A 14,776-nucleotide genomic window follows, 5' to 3' on the forward strand; every position below is an offset into this window, starting at 1 on the left:
TCTTCTCCCGTGTAGTCGGTTGCCTTTTTGTTTTGTTAATGGCGTTTCCTTTGCTGCACAAAAGCGTTTCAGTCTGATGGAGTCCTGACAGGTTATTTTTGATTTTGTTGCCCCGAGGAGACAGATCCAAAAAAATATTGCTAAGACTGAGTTTACTGCCTATGTTTTCTGTTAGGAGTTTTATGGGTCCAGGTCTCACATTTAGATCTTTGGTGTATTTTGAGTTTATTTTTGTGGATGGTGTAAGAAAATGGTCCAGTTTCATTCTTCTGCATGTGGCTGTCCAGTTCTCCCAAAATCATTTGTTGAAGAGACTGTCTTTTACCTGTTGTGTGTTCTTGCCTCCCTTGTTGTAGATTAATTGACCATATAAGTGTGGGTTTATTTTCTGAGGTCTCTATTCTGTTTCATTGATCTATGTGTCTATTTTTGTGCCAGTACCATACTGTTCTGAGTTAGTTTTGATTATGTTTTCGTCCTAACTATGGGTCACATTTTCCTGCTTCTTTCCATGCCTGGTAATTTTTGATTGGATGCTAAACATTATGATTTTAGCCTTGTTTTGTGCTTGCTATTTTGTTTTCCTATGTTCTTTTTTTTTTTTTTTAAGATTTTATTTATCTATTAGAGAGAGAGAAAGAGCATGCACAAATGGAGGGAGCAGTAGAGGGAGAGGGAGAAGCAGACTCCCTGCTCAGCAGGGAGCCCGACTCGGGACTTGATCCCAGGACCCTGAGATCATGACCTGAGCTGACGGCTGACGTTTAACCAACTGAGCCACCCAGGCGCCCCTGTTTTCCTATGTCCTTGAAGGCAGTTTCATCCTTTAGGATCTTGCTTTTAAGGTTTGTTAGGCAGGACTGGAATGGTACTGATGTGGTTGCAGATATTACCCAGGAGTTAGGCTAGACCTATTTTGCATCTTGTACTCATTATCTAATGAAAATTGTGGATTGTTCCAGTCCAGCTGATGGAAACAGAATTTGTTCCTGGCCCATGTGGCCACTGGACACTTTTCTTGAGTCTTTTTGGGTGGATCTTTCCCTGGTCTTATGGGGCTTTTTCACCTGCAGTCACTGATTTACCCTCAGCTGAATACTTGAAGGAGGCATACAGCAGGTGCTCCATCCATGGAGCTCTCTCCTGGGAGTCTGTTCTGTGTATCTGTGCCATCTTTCGGACTCCAGCCTTCATCCTGTCTACTCAAGGTGCCCACCAGCTCCACTTGGTTCTACCTCCTGTGTCATTGCTGGAATGCTCTCTCTAAGGCAACAGTGGGATAATCATGGGTCTCACCTTATTTACTTTCTGTTTTCTGTGGATCACTGTCTACACTGCTTGATGGCCAGTGGTAGTTGACCTTGGCCAGACGTGGAAGCCAAATCACAAGGATTTCTAATCCTTCTTTTGTTTTTATTTTCAACCAGATTAACTGAAACACTAAAGCGTTTTTCACTTTGGCAGATTTGACTGTTGTGTCCAACTTGAAATCAATATATGAAATGCCTTTCTATTTAGCATTCTCTGAGGAATCTCCTTGTTATGAAGAAAACATGGATTGGGAAGTCATCACCGATAATTATTTCACATTTTTGAGGAACTTACTCAAGTCTCCAGCTGCTTCCATCTCCAGGTAAGTTTTCAGAATTCAGTTTCCAGGTTTTGATTTAACTATTATTTGAAGACAAACAAAACCTATTTATAGGAAAAGCTTGCTTTATTTATTTATTTATATAATAATAATTATTTTTTTAGAAAGGGTGTGAGAGAGTGTGAGTGGGGGGGTGCAGAGGGAGAGGGAGGGAGAGAAAGAATCTCCAGCAGACTCTGTGTCCAGCATGGAGCCTGACGTGTGGCTCGATCTCACGACCCTGAGATCATGACCTGAGCCAAAATCAAGAGTGGGACGCTTAACCGACTGAGCCACCCAGGTGCCTCAGGAAACCCTTGCTTTAAAATGTGAGCTCCTGATGTGACTGTTGATGAATACAGTATTTCATATTAGGCATTCGATGATATTTGCTCCAGAGCATCTATGACTCATGTTTCCCTGGATTTTGAAAAGAAATACAGATGATAGTCATAAGATTTTCCTTCAAAAGCGTGATTTATAATAGATGCTCCCAAAATGGAATGTTCGAATAATAGTCTCATCCAGTTCCTTACTTTAGACATGGGATCAGTGATTGAAGATTCTGGTAGCTCTGGAGACTTTTGGGAGAGAAGTAATCTTTGGAACTAAATCTGCCAGCTTATATGTAGCTCATGCATTGAGATGGAAATTTTTATGTATAATTATGGAGATTGTATATAGCTTCTTTATTTATTTAACTTTTTAATAGATGAGCTTTTCATTTTATTTATTTATTATTATTTTTTTAAGTAAGCTCTACACCCAATGTGGGGGTTGAACTCACAGCTCTGAGATCAAGAGTTGCATGCTCTGCCTCCTGAGCCAGCCAGGCACCCTGGATATCGTGTATAGTTTAAGATTTATTTATTTATTTTAGAGAGTTGGGGGGCAGAGGGAAAGGGAGAGAGAGTCTTAAGCAGATTTTGCGGTGAGCGTGGAGCCTGACACAGGGCTCGATCTCATGACCCTGAGATTACGACCTGAGCGGAAAACAAGAGGTGGACGCGTAACCAACTGAGCCACCCAGGCGCCCCCGTGTATAGTTTAAAGCACACTTTATTTATTGCTTGTGGGGTGTGTTGGGATGACATGGGACAGAAGCTTTGCATTAGGGCATAGCTTTCAAATTCGGGAATGGATCAAACTTATCTGTGAAGTTTGCTAAGAGTACAAATCCCCGGAGCCTGTCCCAGACTTGCTAAACCTTGGCTGTCTGTAGGACCCGGGTTTTGTAGATTTAAGAAATTCTGCAGGTGGTTCTGGTGCACACCAAAGTTCAAAAGCTATTCTGTAACATCTCTCTGGACCTAGGATTTGTCACTCCAGGAAATGTGTGTGTGTGTGTGTGTATTTATTCTCATTATTCACATTTTAGTGAGTTTTTACTCACTACTCATTTTACTTCCTACCATCCCCTCATACATATGGTGTGTTTTTGTTGTTGTTGTTGTTTTTAAATTATGTTATGTTAGTCATCATATAATACTTCATTACCCTATGACCCAGCAATTGCACTATTGGGTATTTACCCCAAGACACAGATGTAGTGAAAAGAAGGGCCATATGCACCCCAATGTTCACAGCAGCAATGTCCGCAATAGCCAAACTGTGGAAGGAGCCGAGATGCTCTTCGACAGATGAATGGATAAAGAATATGTGGTCCATATATACAATTGAATATTACTCAGCCATCAGAAAGGATGAATACCCAACTTTTACATCAATGTGGATGGGACTGGAGGAGATTATGCTAAGTGAAATAAGTCATGCAGAGAAAGTCCATTATCATATGGTTTCACTTATATGTGGAACATAAGGAATAGCATGGAGGACATTAGGAGAAGGAAGGGAAAAATGAAGGGGGAGAAATCAGAGGGGAAGATGAACTATGAGAGACTATGGACTCCGGGAAACAGACTGAGGGTTCTAGAGGGGAGGGGGGTGGGAGGTTGGGTTAGCCCTGTGATGGGTATTAAGGAGGGTACGCACTGCATGGAGCACTGGGTGTTATACGCAAACAATGAATCATGGAACACTGCATCCCAGGAAATTTTCAAGCTCAGGAACACTGCATCCCAGGAAACTTTTCAAGCTTAGTGGGCCAAGGAGGAAGAGGATGAGCTAGACCTCCTGGAGAATCAGTCCCGTGCTCAGGTCGGATTTACAATACTATCCTTTCCTGAAAGTCTCAAATATTTAATAGCCCCAGAAAGACAGCAGTAAAACCCATCAATATGTGCTCTGAGGGCATGTTTCATTTTATCGCTGTAGACCCATAGCAACTGGCATAGCATCTGTTATGCTAGATGCTAGATAATGGGATGAGTAAATAAAAACAAAGATGGGCATTAATTGCAATTCATATGATGGAAGCTAAGCCTGAAAAGAAAACCTCTGGGCCATGTCCTGTTCCAGCCATATAACAGCAGTGTGAATCTGCTAATTAAAAAAAAAAAAATTAAAAAAAAATATATTTGACATATTTTTTTCCCATGACCTGGAGATACCGATTTATACCCCAACAGGCTTCTGTAGGAGTGAACTAAAACCATAGTTAGGAAAGTGCCTTATAAATTGTAAACTGATGTAAAAACATGGAGCAATAGTTCCACCAGTGGTACTAGTTAGTTCTACTGCAGCCCTTGCTCACACAGCTTCTTTTTCTTTTTTAAAGATTTTATTTATTTGAGAGAGAGAGAGATTGAGAGAACAAGTGGGAGGAGGGGCAGAGGGAGAAGCAGGCTCTCCGCCGAGGAGGGAGGCCGATGTGGGACTCGATCCCAGGACCCTGGGATCATGACCTGAGCTGAAGGCAGATGCTTAACTGACTGAGCCCCCCAGGTGCCCCAGTTGTGCATGTATTTCTATGCAGGCTGGATTTGAGCAAGATCCATATGGAATTCCTAATAGCGGAGCTTTCTCCTTCTTGCTGGAGAAGTTCCCTGGGGAATGTTCTCCAGTGTTCCCTGGTTCAAAGTATCCACTCTCTTGCAAATAAGAGTAAACTAAAAGATGGGGCACCTGGGTGGCACAGTCGGTTAAGTGTCTGCCTTTGGCTCAGGTTGTGAGCTTGCTCTCTCTCTCTGTCTCTCTGTCTCCTCTCTCCCTCACTGAAATATATAAATAAATAAATAACATCTTAGAAAAAAATAAAGAGTAAACTAAATGAAGGCTGTATTTTCTGCTCCCAGATCCCAGCCATTAGAGGGGGGGAAACAACATTCATTATTTGATCTCTCCTGTGTCTGTCCTGTGTCAGACTGTGCCTTAGCCGATAGGATGATAGACTGAAAGAAGTTTAGAGAGGAATTCAGCCTTTAAGCCATTAGTAGTGAATACAGGTCAAAAATCCCCTATCCACAATTTTTCAATGTGTCTTACCATGTCAGAACATGTAGGCTTTTTGTATGGTGGCATCCCAGCTCCTCCTACAGAGACCCCAACACGGTGAGCCCATCTCCGGTCTCACTGCAGGGAGTGTTCACGAGTTGAGGGTCTGCCCCAGTCGCCACTGGTACAGGGGGCAGGAATACATACCTGATATGTGCACCATGTTGTCTTTTTTCATTTTTTTAATTTTATTTTTATTTAGAGAGGGAGAGAGAGCATGAGTGGGGGGAGGGGCAGAGGGAGAAAGAGAGAGAGAGAGAGAATCTCCAGCAGACTCCATGATCAGTGCAGAGCCCCACGTGGGGCTCGATCTCACAACCCTGAGATCATGACCTGAGCCGAAATCAAGAGTTGGACACTCAACCGACTGAGCCACCCCGGTGCCCCCCATGATGTCTTTCTAAACTCTGAAACACATAGGGCCCCAAGGATTTGAAAAGTGGACTGGTAGCTCCTGAGTTAGTGGAAGTTAGTAACCTCTCCAAGTGTGGACTTCTATCACAGGTGTGGACTTGTAACCCCAGAGATGCTCCTTTGAGAACTGTTTGTATTTTACAAGTAGACACCTGGAGAGAAAGTGCACTATCTAAAATCATGAGTTTCTAACAGTGGGAAGTACAGCATTGTTTAAGGAGCACTGAAATTGCTTCTAGAACAGTCCATTCCGAGAGTTGTCATAGGGGGCAGGTTCTGATACACCCTGCCATTTGGACTACCTTTGTAGCCAAGACGTTCTGAGACATGACAAGGAATTGAATCCTCAGATTCTTCTGGCATACATAGCAAACTTACCTTTAATGATCCTACATATGAAATCATGGAGTATAATTTAAAATGCATTGCTTTTGTTGCAGGAAGCTAATTTTAAGCTACATATATGCATCTGCATTGTGGATTTCTAAAATACTTCCAAATGCTCACATTAATTTAATTCCAGTTGTGAAATATATTGTGAAGTAAATAGCCCACTTATGTTTTGCTCTAAATACATGTATTACTTGGAAAATTTGATAAATTGAATTTGTCTTGAATTAATTAATTAATTGGATACTAAGACAATTCCATTAATATTGTAGGGTCTTGAATTCCACAAAGGAACTTCTCATGATGGAAAAGAAGTTGCATTCCCTCGCGGATGAGGATATAACCTTTTTTTTATCTTTTGTGGGATTTTTGGAGAAATTATTGCCTGATCCTTTCTACTCACCCAGCATGCCCAAATTCCATGCCCTCCCATCTCTCACTGAGACTCTTCTGAACACAAGTCACTTGTGGGTAAATCATTTAAGAAGTTTAGAGAGCGACCCATCTCCTATTGATACTCAGAAACTTTTGGAATTTGGCAAAGCGGTGATCGACAAAATAGAAACTCTTGAACGTCTCTGGATAAAGAATGAATCGAACAATATTTTGAGGTTCATGGAATTAGTACTTTTTGAAATTGATCCCAAGCTCCTGGAATTGTGGATGTATGGCATTTCAAAAGGAGAAAGAGTCAAATTGGAAACCTTGTCTACACTTCTTAATTTGTCTGTACCAGAAGATGAGAGGGTCCTTAGCAAGAGCCTTAACTTTTCCCAGTTGTTCCATTCACACTGGCCTCAATCGCCAGCTGTGGAAATGGACTTTGTACATTTGAGTGAAACTGTGATATGCAGTCTCTATGAATTCGGATTTCTGAAGCAGGGACAAGTCTCTGAAGCTCTGGACACAGTCTATGCTATAAGGAATGCATCTGAACTTTTCTCAGCCCTTTCTGAGCCCGAAAGACAAGACGTTGATACGATCTTGACTCAGATATATCTACATGTCTTCCAGGACAATGATTCAGCGTTGCTTCTGAAGATTTATTCTTCATGTTTCCAATATATTTATAAATTCTTGAGCATTCCGAGCACAGAGCCTTTGCTATCTTTCCTCGCACAAACCTCAGAGCACATTTTGGATATCATAAAGCAATTCAATTTTCAAAACATCAGTAAAGCATTTGCATTTTTGTATGAGACAACAGGGGTTCTTGAGGGACTTTCCGAGGGATCTTCTTGTCAGCAGTTGCTTTCAATTTTTAACTACTTGGAGCTTCAAGCCCAATCCCTGATGTCTACAGAGGGCCCAGAACTGGGAGTGATCCATGCCACATTGACAGGCCTCAAACAGCTGCTCATGGTAGATGAAGATTTCCGTATTTCTTTCTTTCAATACATGAGCCAGCTCTTCAATGGATCAGTCGAAGCCCTGTCGGGTAATGAATGCTTTTCCTTAGATAATAAGAACATCTCTTCTGTAGATTATTCAATAGATAGAGGGTCTTCATTTATTCTTCCGTGGGCACAAATTCTTTCCAACCTCTCAGCGAACAGCAGTATGTTCAATGAGTTAATGGCTGTTCACTGTACTGTCTCATGGCTTCAAATGTGGACTGAAATCTGGGGAAGCATATCTCAAATATTCCAGTTTGACATGAACGTTTTCACTCCTCTCCACGTGGGTCTCACTCAGCTTCTGGATGAATTGGAAAGTGATGTGAAAATTTCTAAAAGCTGCCAGCGAATATTTCCCACCCATCGCCCTGCCAGACTCATACTGAATTTGTTTAAAAATGTAACTCAAGCTGATGGCTTTCATGACTGGGATGATTTTTTGACTCTCAGAGATCTCTGGGTAGTATTAGGTGATGCGTTAGTTAGGGTAAAGTCACTTAGCCCCGACCAAGTAGCGAAGTCCCTTTTCACCATGGAAACTGCCCTGCGTCAGCTAAAGACATTTCCCTTAAACACAAGTGCAAGCAGAGAGTTTTTCTATTCTCTGCTTGACGTTTTCGTGGAGTTAAGCAATACCTCAGCATACACCGACAGAAACATCCAACTAATAAATCACTTGCTTTCAAATAACGTCACAAATTATGGAGTGAAGTTTGAAAATGTGGTCACCAAGCTAAGAGAAACAATGTTATTGCTTCAAAATGTGTCACATGACCAAGATTTATTGTCCTGTGCCGATATTTTCCAAAATGTTACTGAGTTTATTTTGGAAGATGGCTTATTACACGTAAATACTTCACAGAGGACATTACGTATTCTGGCCATGTTAAATTCCACATTTTCCTCCGAGGACACGATTAGCAGACTGAAGGGGTGCATTGCATGGGTAGACATCACGAACCATCTGTACATGATGTATAACTCCAGTGTTGCACAAGCCTATCCTCAGGGTAACTGGAGGAGTTTCAGAGATGTGGAAGACAAAATTAACTCTACATTGAAGCTTGTTACTTGGATTCTCAATATAAAGGGACCTCACTGCAATAATTCAGATGTAAATTGTGTGAATATTGTATTGAAAAATGTAACTGACTTTCTGAATGCCATGCTCACCGAAGTCTTTGAAAAGGAAAAGGTACCCAAATTTGAGATCTTATTAACCCTTTTAAATGATTCCACAAACCAAGTAAGGATGATTATCAACAACTTGACAAGAGACTTTGATTTTGTATCTCAATCCAATGGGCCACGTTTTACTGAATTAATTCTAAGACCCATAGAATTGTCAGATGACATGCCTAGTCAGTTTACAAATCTTTGGCTGCATTTAGTAGCTCTGGGGAAGGAAATTCAGAAACTTAGGAAGGATATTTCCGCTCACATCCTAGAAAATGACACCTCTTCTACATCTGAAAAGTTTTTAAATCTATTTGTTACCAGTCCAAAAGAAAAGGATGTCAACAGGTTAGGCAGTTCATTTTATCATTTAGCCAGCTACCTTGACTTCAACTTCTCTCATGATCTCCAAAATCCACCACAAATAATTCCACACAAAATCATGAACGCTGTAGGTCTTTGTATCCAACTGATTAGGGATGTGTTCAACTCCCTGGCACCCTCGGTTCTTCACAATATTCCACAAGATCCAGGTGATATTGAAGTTTTCAAGAAGGTAGCGTCTCTCCTGCGCACTCTCAAGAAGACAGACATAGACCTGCTGGTCGACCAACTTGAGCGAATGAGTGAAAGCCTAATGGATTTCTTTAAGAATATCAGTAGCTTCGGTACCGGCAGTTTGGGGGCCAACCTGCTTGTGGGCTTGGTGGAAAAATTTGTAGACAGCTCACATTCTTGGAATGTTAATCATCTGCTGAAATTCTCACGCTTGTTCCCTAAGGATGATGTTAACGCTGTGGTAGACGTGTACTACATGCTTCCTCATGCCGTGAGGCTCCTGCAGAGGGGAGTTGACAAAAACATCACAGAAGTCCTCAAGGATGTCTATAACTTTACTCTCCTTCATGGCATAAGCATTTCCAATGTCACCAAGGAAGACTTTGCTATCGTGATAAAAACTCTTTTGGACGCAGTTGAATTAATATCAGAGAAATCAGGAATTCTTTCCGAGGCTTTCACTTGCCTTCCTGTGGTTTGGTGCTGGAATCACACAACTTCTGGGTTTTGGCAGAATCCGAAGTTAGATGCCTGTAAATCCTATGAGCTCACATCGTCTTTCTTTTATGGCAAAGTGGCCAGTCTCCTCAACCACCTCCACCTCTCTCCCCCAGGTGAAGGTTTACAGTGTTTGGATGAAGGCTCACAGAAGGAGATTATGAGGAAGATGGTCTGTGTAATTCATGAACTAGCGCACTGGAATTCCATTCTTCTAGAGCTTTCTGAAGTCTTCCACGTTAAAATTTCGCTTGTGAAGACCGTGCAGGAATTTTGGCATAAAGTGTTACCATTTGTCCCATCGTCAGAAAATCAAAGCAATGGCAGCATCTCTGAACTTTGTCCTAGTGGCCCCATAAAGCAAATTGCTTCGCAAATCTTAGCAAAATTAAAAAATGTTAACTGTACAAAAATTCCATTAGATGGAAACATTCTTGATAGATTAGCTAGTTTAAACAAGATCCTTAACATTAGTGAAGGCACAGAGGCATCTCTCCGAAATACGATTTCTTTCACTTTGGAAAAGATCATGAAATTGCCTTCTGGGGATCAGCACCTAGAAAATAGTACCCGTTCTCTGGACCCTCCATTTGTGACATTTCTAGATGCCAATCTGACAGGCAGTAATTTAGAAGCATCATCAAGTTTTACTAAAAAAAGAGAAGCAACTTACAACTTTTCTTACTTTGAGAAGCTAGGGCTTGAGCTTGAACAAATCATGATAGATCTAAGCCACGACTTTCCTATCAGACCCCTACTTTCTGAAATTATCAAAGAAATTCAGATGATTAATTCAGAGACTCTTCAAAACCTAACTTTGCAACTTGCCCATTTTTTTGAAAGCCTGGGCTCATCGTCATTGAACACATCCGAAGTCATTGAAGATTTTCTATTGGTCGTAAAAAATTGGCTTTGTAAACGGGCAAAGGAAGATGACTCTGGAATGATTCAAACATTATTTCTTCTTATGGCCAATGAGAGTTCAACTGATGATCTCGCTTTGTTGACCAAAGATATTGCTACCTTTTTGAGTCTTCTCAAAACCATTTCTAGGGAAGATAATTTTGACATTGCCCATCTTACTCAGCTGCTAAGCCAAGAGCAGCTAACTAATTTCTCACTCATTCAATTCCTTTTTGAAAGTTTCCTAATTAATTCGATCAGTAAGTTAGCTGGGAGTTCTCCAGAGGCAGCTTTAAATTCAAGTGATACTGACCTTCACATAATGAATTTCATGAAGCTCACCTTGAACCAGACACAGTCAGAAAATGGTGAGAGAATAATCCTCCCTCCAAGAAGCATAGCAGATTTCATAGAACAGGTTTTAAAAACATTCTTCTCATTTTTACTAGAGGAAAATTCTGAGAATAGAATATCTCTTCTGCTAAAAGGCTTCCATAAAGACATCATTGCAAAGTTGGGGTGAGTCTACTTTTTTTTTTTTAACATTTATTTAATTATTTGTGTGAGAGAGGGATTGGGAATGCTTGGGGGCAGGGAGGGGCAGAAGGAGAGGGAGAGAAAATCTCCATAGACTCCACGCTGAGGGCGGAGCCTGATGCAGGGCTTGATCTCAGAACCCTGAGATCATGACCTGAGTGGAAATCAAGAGTCAGACACTTAACCGACTGCGCCATCCAGGTACCCCTCTGCTTTTGTTTTGTATGGTAAATGAGATTGTTATATATTACAATTGATTTTTATTTCCTGGAGTGTATAAACATCAGTAACAGCACTTTCGTACCTATCACCTTTGGATGACCTTTGAAGTGAATTTTGTCTTAATGGACATTTTATTAAAATATCATGGTGAAATAATTTTGATGATTGTCATCTAAGTAGTAAACACATATAGAAACCTAGCCCTTGGTGATTAATCACTTATGCTTTCTTACGTTCTTGGGTTATGAAAATAGTTATGAAGTTCTATTTTATGTGGAACTTAAGCATTAGTTTTTATATATGTATATGCACATACTTGGTCATAATTTGAATTGATGTAGTAACTGTCTCATCACCAGTGAGGCATTTAAATATTTTCATTCCAATTCATCTAAAATTTTAAAACTGATGGTCACATTATGTTTTCTTCCTATGCCTTTTTTTCATTTTATTTGAAGCTTACCAGTGAAAAGGCAGGACGGATATTCCAGTTCATTCTGTGATGTCTGTATCAGTCAGGGCTCAGCCACAGAAGTAGAACCAGATCGAGGAGTTAATTCAAGGAACTGGCTGCTCTGCTTTTGGCCACTGGCTAAGCAGGTGTAAAGTCAGTAAGGCAGGCTGTCTGGAAGCCGTGCTCCCACAGGAGACAGTTGTGGGGTGGGGGATGACTGGGGAGAAGAGCAGTTGCTATTTGGCGTTGCTAGGTCAGGGAAGTTCTAAGCCCGCTCTAAAGGCCCTCCAGCTGATGAAGTCAGGCCCACCCAGGACAAAATCCCATTTTCCTCAGTCTGAGTTTACTCATCAGGGGCTTTAATCACACCGCAAAATCTCTTCCCAGCAGCACCTGGGTTAGTGTTGATGCTGCAAACTGGCTACTGACTTCCTTTCAGCCTCTACTCTCCTGAGGGAATCCACCTTGTCGCTCACCGCTGACCGAGACAGCTTGTGGGAATGGGCCGTCCCTCAGCCTAGCCTTGCTCTTGCTGACACATCACAGAGCCATCACCTGTCTGAGTGATTTGCTAGGACTTTGAACATTCAGCAAGATGTTACCTCTTGCAGTGAGAAGCAATTTATATTGATTTCACCTTCCCATCTTTTTTAAAACCAAAAGTATGTGGCTTTTGAAGTGGCTAGGTTTGAGTCATTGTAATGGGATTATCTGTGAAATTCCTCCATCCTTTTCATTATTTGGCACCAAAATATTAATTTTCATCTGGAATGTGTGTTAGCATGTCATCTTGTAGTCAGTGTGACCACCCCCCATGATGCCTACCATGAAACAAAAGTATGACTCTAGGTTTTGATCTTTCCACTGCTAAAAATGAAATTTAAAAATTTTTATTTACAGTTTTGTCCCAAAGGATAAAATTCTAGAGATTCTGACACCAGATCAATTTCTTACCACCTCAAAAGAAGACAGACTGATGAGCATTTTCTCAAGTTTAAAGGAGATCCTAAATCATCTAATCACAAGTTCATTTATTTTAGACAATGGAAAATTTTATTTTGATCATCATCAAGGATTGAAGTTCATGAGAGGTTTATTTAATGCTCTTCTAAGGGAAACCCCAGGGAAAAATAAGACTGAAAATAATTTGGAGTTTCTTGTGGTCATGAGTCAGTTGCTCTTTCACATGAACAGCTCTGAGGATCTCCTCCAACTCAGTCACAATCTTAGGTCAGCTCTTCAACTTGTGAGAGTAAGTTCTACGGAGCTAGCACGTCTCATGGATATACTGGTAAACTCTCCTCACGAGGGTTTCCGTGACTTGTATCCTACACTCCGAGAAGTTATACTTTCCAATCTAACTGGTTTGCTTTCCTTTATAAATAATTCATTCCCTCTAAGAAACAGGGCAACATTAGACATTATTAAGAGATTGCTTGGTGTTATCTCAAGGGCTGGTGGAGAAAGTGGTGCCCCAGAGCCCCTCTTGGAAATGTCTGATACCCTGACCATGCTGGCGAGGGACATCGCTGAGATGAGAGATCTTGCCACCTCGGTGACCTCCACTGTGGAACTTGTGGGGCTAGCCACGAAAGTTGCCAGGAAGATGGCCACCATATTTGAAATTCATTCCATCTCCAATACCACTGACACTATGAAATTCTTTGGCAGTCTCTATCCTGTTTTGCGACAAAGTGTTCAAAACGTTGTGAGTGAATTAACTACTTTGAAGAATGTAGACCATTTATTATCTGAAAATATAAACGACCTGTTGACACCATTTCTTGACTTGGCTTTTGGGATGATTGGGGTCAAACTTAATATTTCACAAGACTCTGATATTGTCAACATGTCTTCAAGCACATTCTCATATGTGAACCAGTCCAAGGACTTTTCTGATATTTTGAAAGAAATTGCTGAATTTTTAACTTCTGTGAAAAGCAATTTGGGAGCCATGGAGCATCTTGTGGTAGCTTTTAATAATGGGACTAGAATATTTGCTATGGATTCTGTCAATGCATGGGAAGAAATTTTGGATTCCTTAGTTCCTATAAATAATATCATCAACCAGATAGACTTCTTACATCCTAATCCCCTTCCCACTCATAGTTACCCTCAAGATACAATGTGGGAAAGAACCCAGGAAGTGATCCTGTTTTTGGATGAAATGCTATCACAAGACAGCATGGAAATTGGGACTTACTTGAGAAAGGCGATTGATCTCACCTTGGAAGCTCTTTGGAGTAACTTAGAGAAGGATGACTGGAGTGTCTATAACCTGTTGCTGACATTAGCTCAACATCCAGATAACTTTTTGAAAGCCATAGAAACAGCTGGGGAGGTCTCTGGTGCAAGAGATGATCTGAGTGGAGCTTTGTTTTCCAACACCTCTCTGATTGAGAACATAACTCATCAACGGCTTGAAGAAGCAGTCCAGGTCATGTTAAGGAGAATGGCTCTCTTGAGGAAGGAACTTCCCCTAAACAACTCTCAGTGGAGAAATTCCAGGAGAACTTTGTTCCAGCCCATTTTTGAGAGTTTTATTAATGCAACCACTAGAGAGAAGATCACATTGGGAAAAGAAGAGAGGACCAAAAAGGAGATGGCTGATTTTCCTTACATCCTCAAGCCGTTATCAAGTTTCGAGCAATTCCTGAAGGGATTAATTGCATTGACGGAGTATTGGCAAGAGGTCCCGCTGATGGATCAAAGGTAATGAAACACCTGTTTCACTTCCTTTTTGCCCCCTTGCAGTGACTACAAAACAGGACTCTGCAGGAATGGCCTGGAACCAGGTTAAGTATGATCCTCTACTTCACCTTGATTGCATGCTGGAGTTCGTTTCAACATCCAGTGACTTGAGTCCAGTGTCTTCATGACTTGCCTCGTGATTTGGCATTCAGATAGGTTTTGGATTTATCCAACATTGTTTGACAGTACATTATTTTATTTTCAAAAGGAAAAACTTCTTGTTCTATTCACTTGTCCCCAGCAAGGTACATACACAGCTTTTGTATTTGTATACTCTGGCTGCCAAACATCCTACTGTAGGCAAATAAGAATATAAGGCTATGTATTCCATGCAGAAAAGTGTCCTTTCAGTTGTAACCACCCCTGGAAAGGGACAGGCAGCTCTTGGTTTCTTTTCTATTTATTTATTTATTTATTTATTTAGATTTTATTTATTTGACAGAGAGAGACACA

General features: G+C 41.0%; 1 protein-coding gene across 1 annotated transcript in view; it reads left to right on the top strand.

Annotated features, from left to right (window-relative positions):
* Window positions 1-14,776, top strand: part of ABCA13 (ATP binding cassette subfamily A member 13) — a 372,949-nt gene that overhangs the window by 71,116 nt on the left and 287,057 nt on the right. Inside the window, exons 16-18 of the mRNA XM_035026542.1 lie at window positions 1,519-1,633; window positions 6,100-10,878; window positions 12,473-14,284. Coding sequence (XP_034882433.1) covers window positions 1,519-1,633; window positions 6,100-10,878; window positions 12,473-14,284 — 6,706 coding nt within the window. The remainder of the gene's footprint in view (window positions 1-1,518; window positions 1,634-6,099; window positions 10,879-12,472; window positions 14,285-14,776) is intronic.

Source organism: Mirounga leonina, unplaced genomic scaffold (assembly GCF_011800145.1).
Source record: "Mirounga leonina isolate KUSES-001 unplaced genomic scaffold, KU_Mleo_1.0 Mir_199, whole genome shotgun sequence".
Classification (NCBI taxonomy): Eukaryota; Metazoa; Chordata; class Mammalia; order Carnivora; family Phocidae; genus Mirounga; species Mirounga leonina.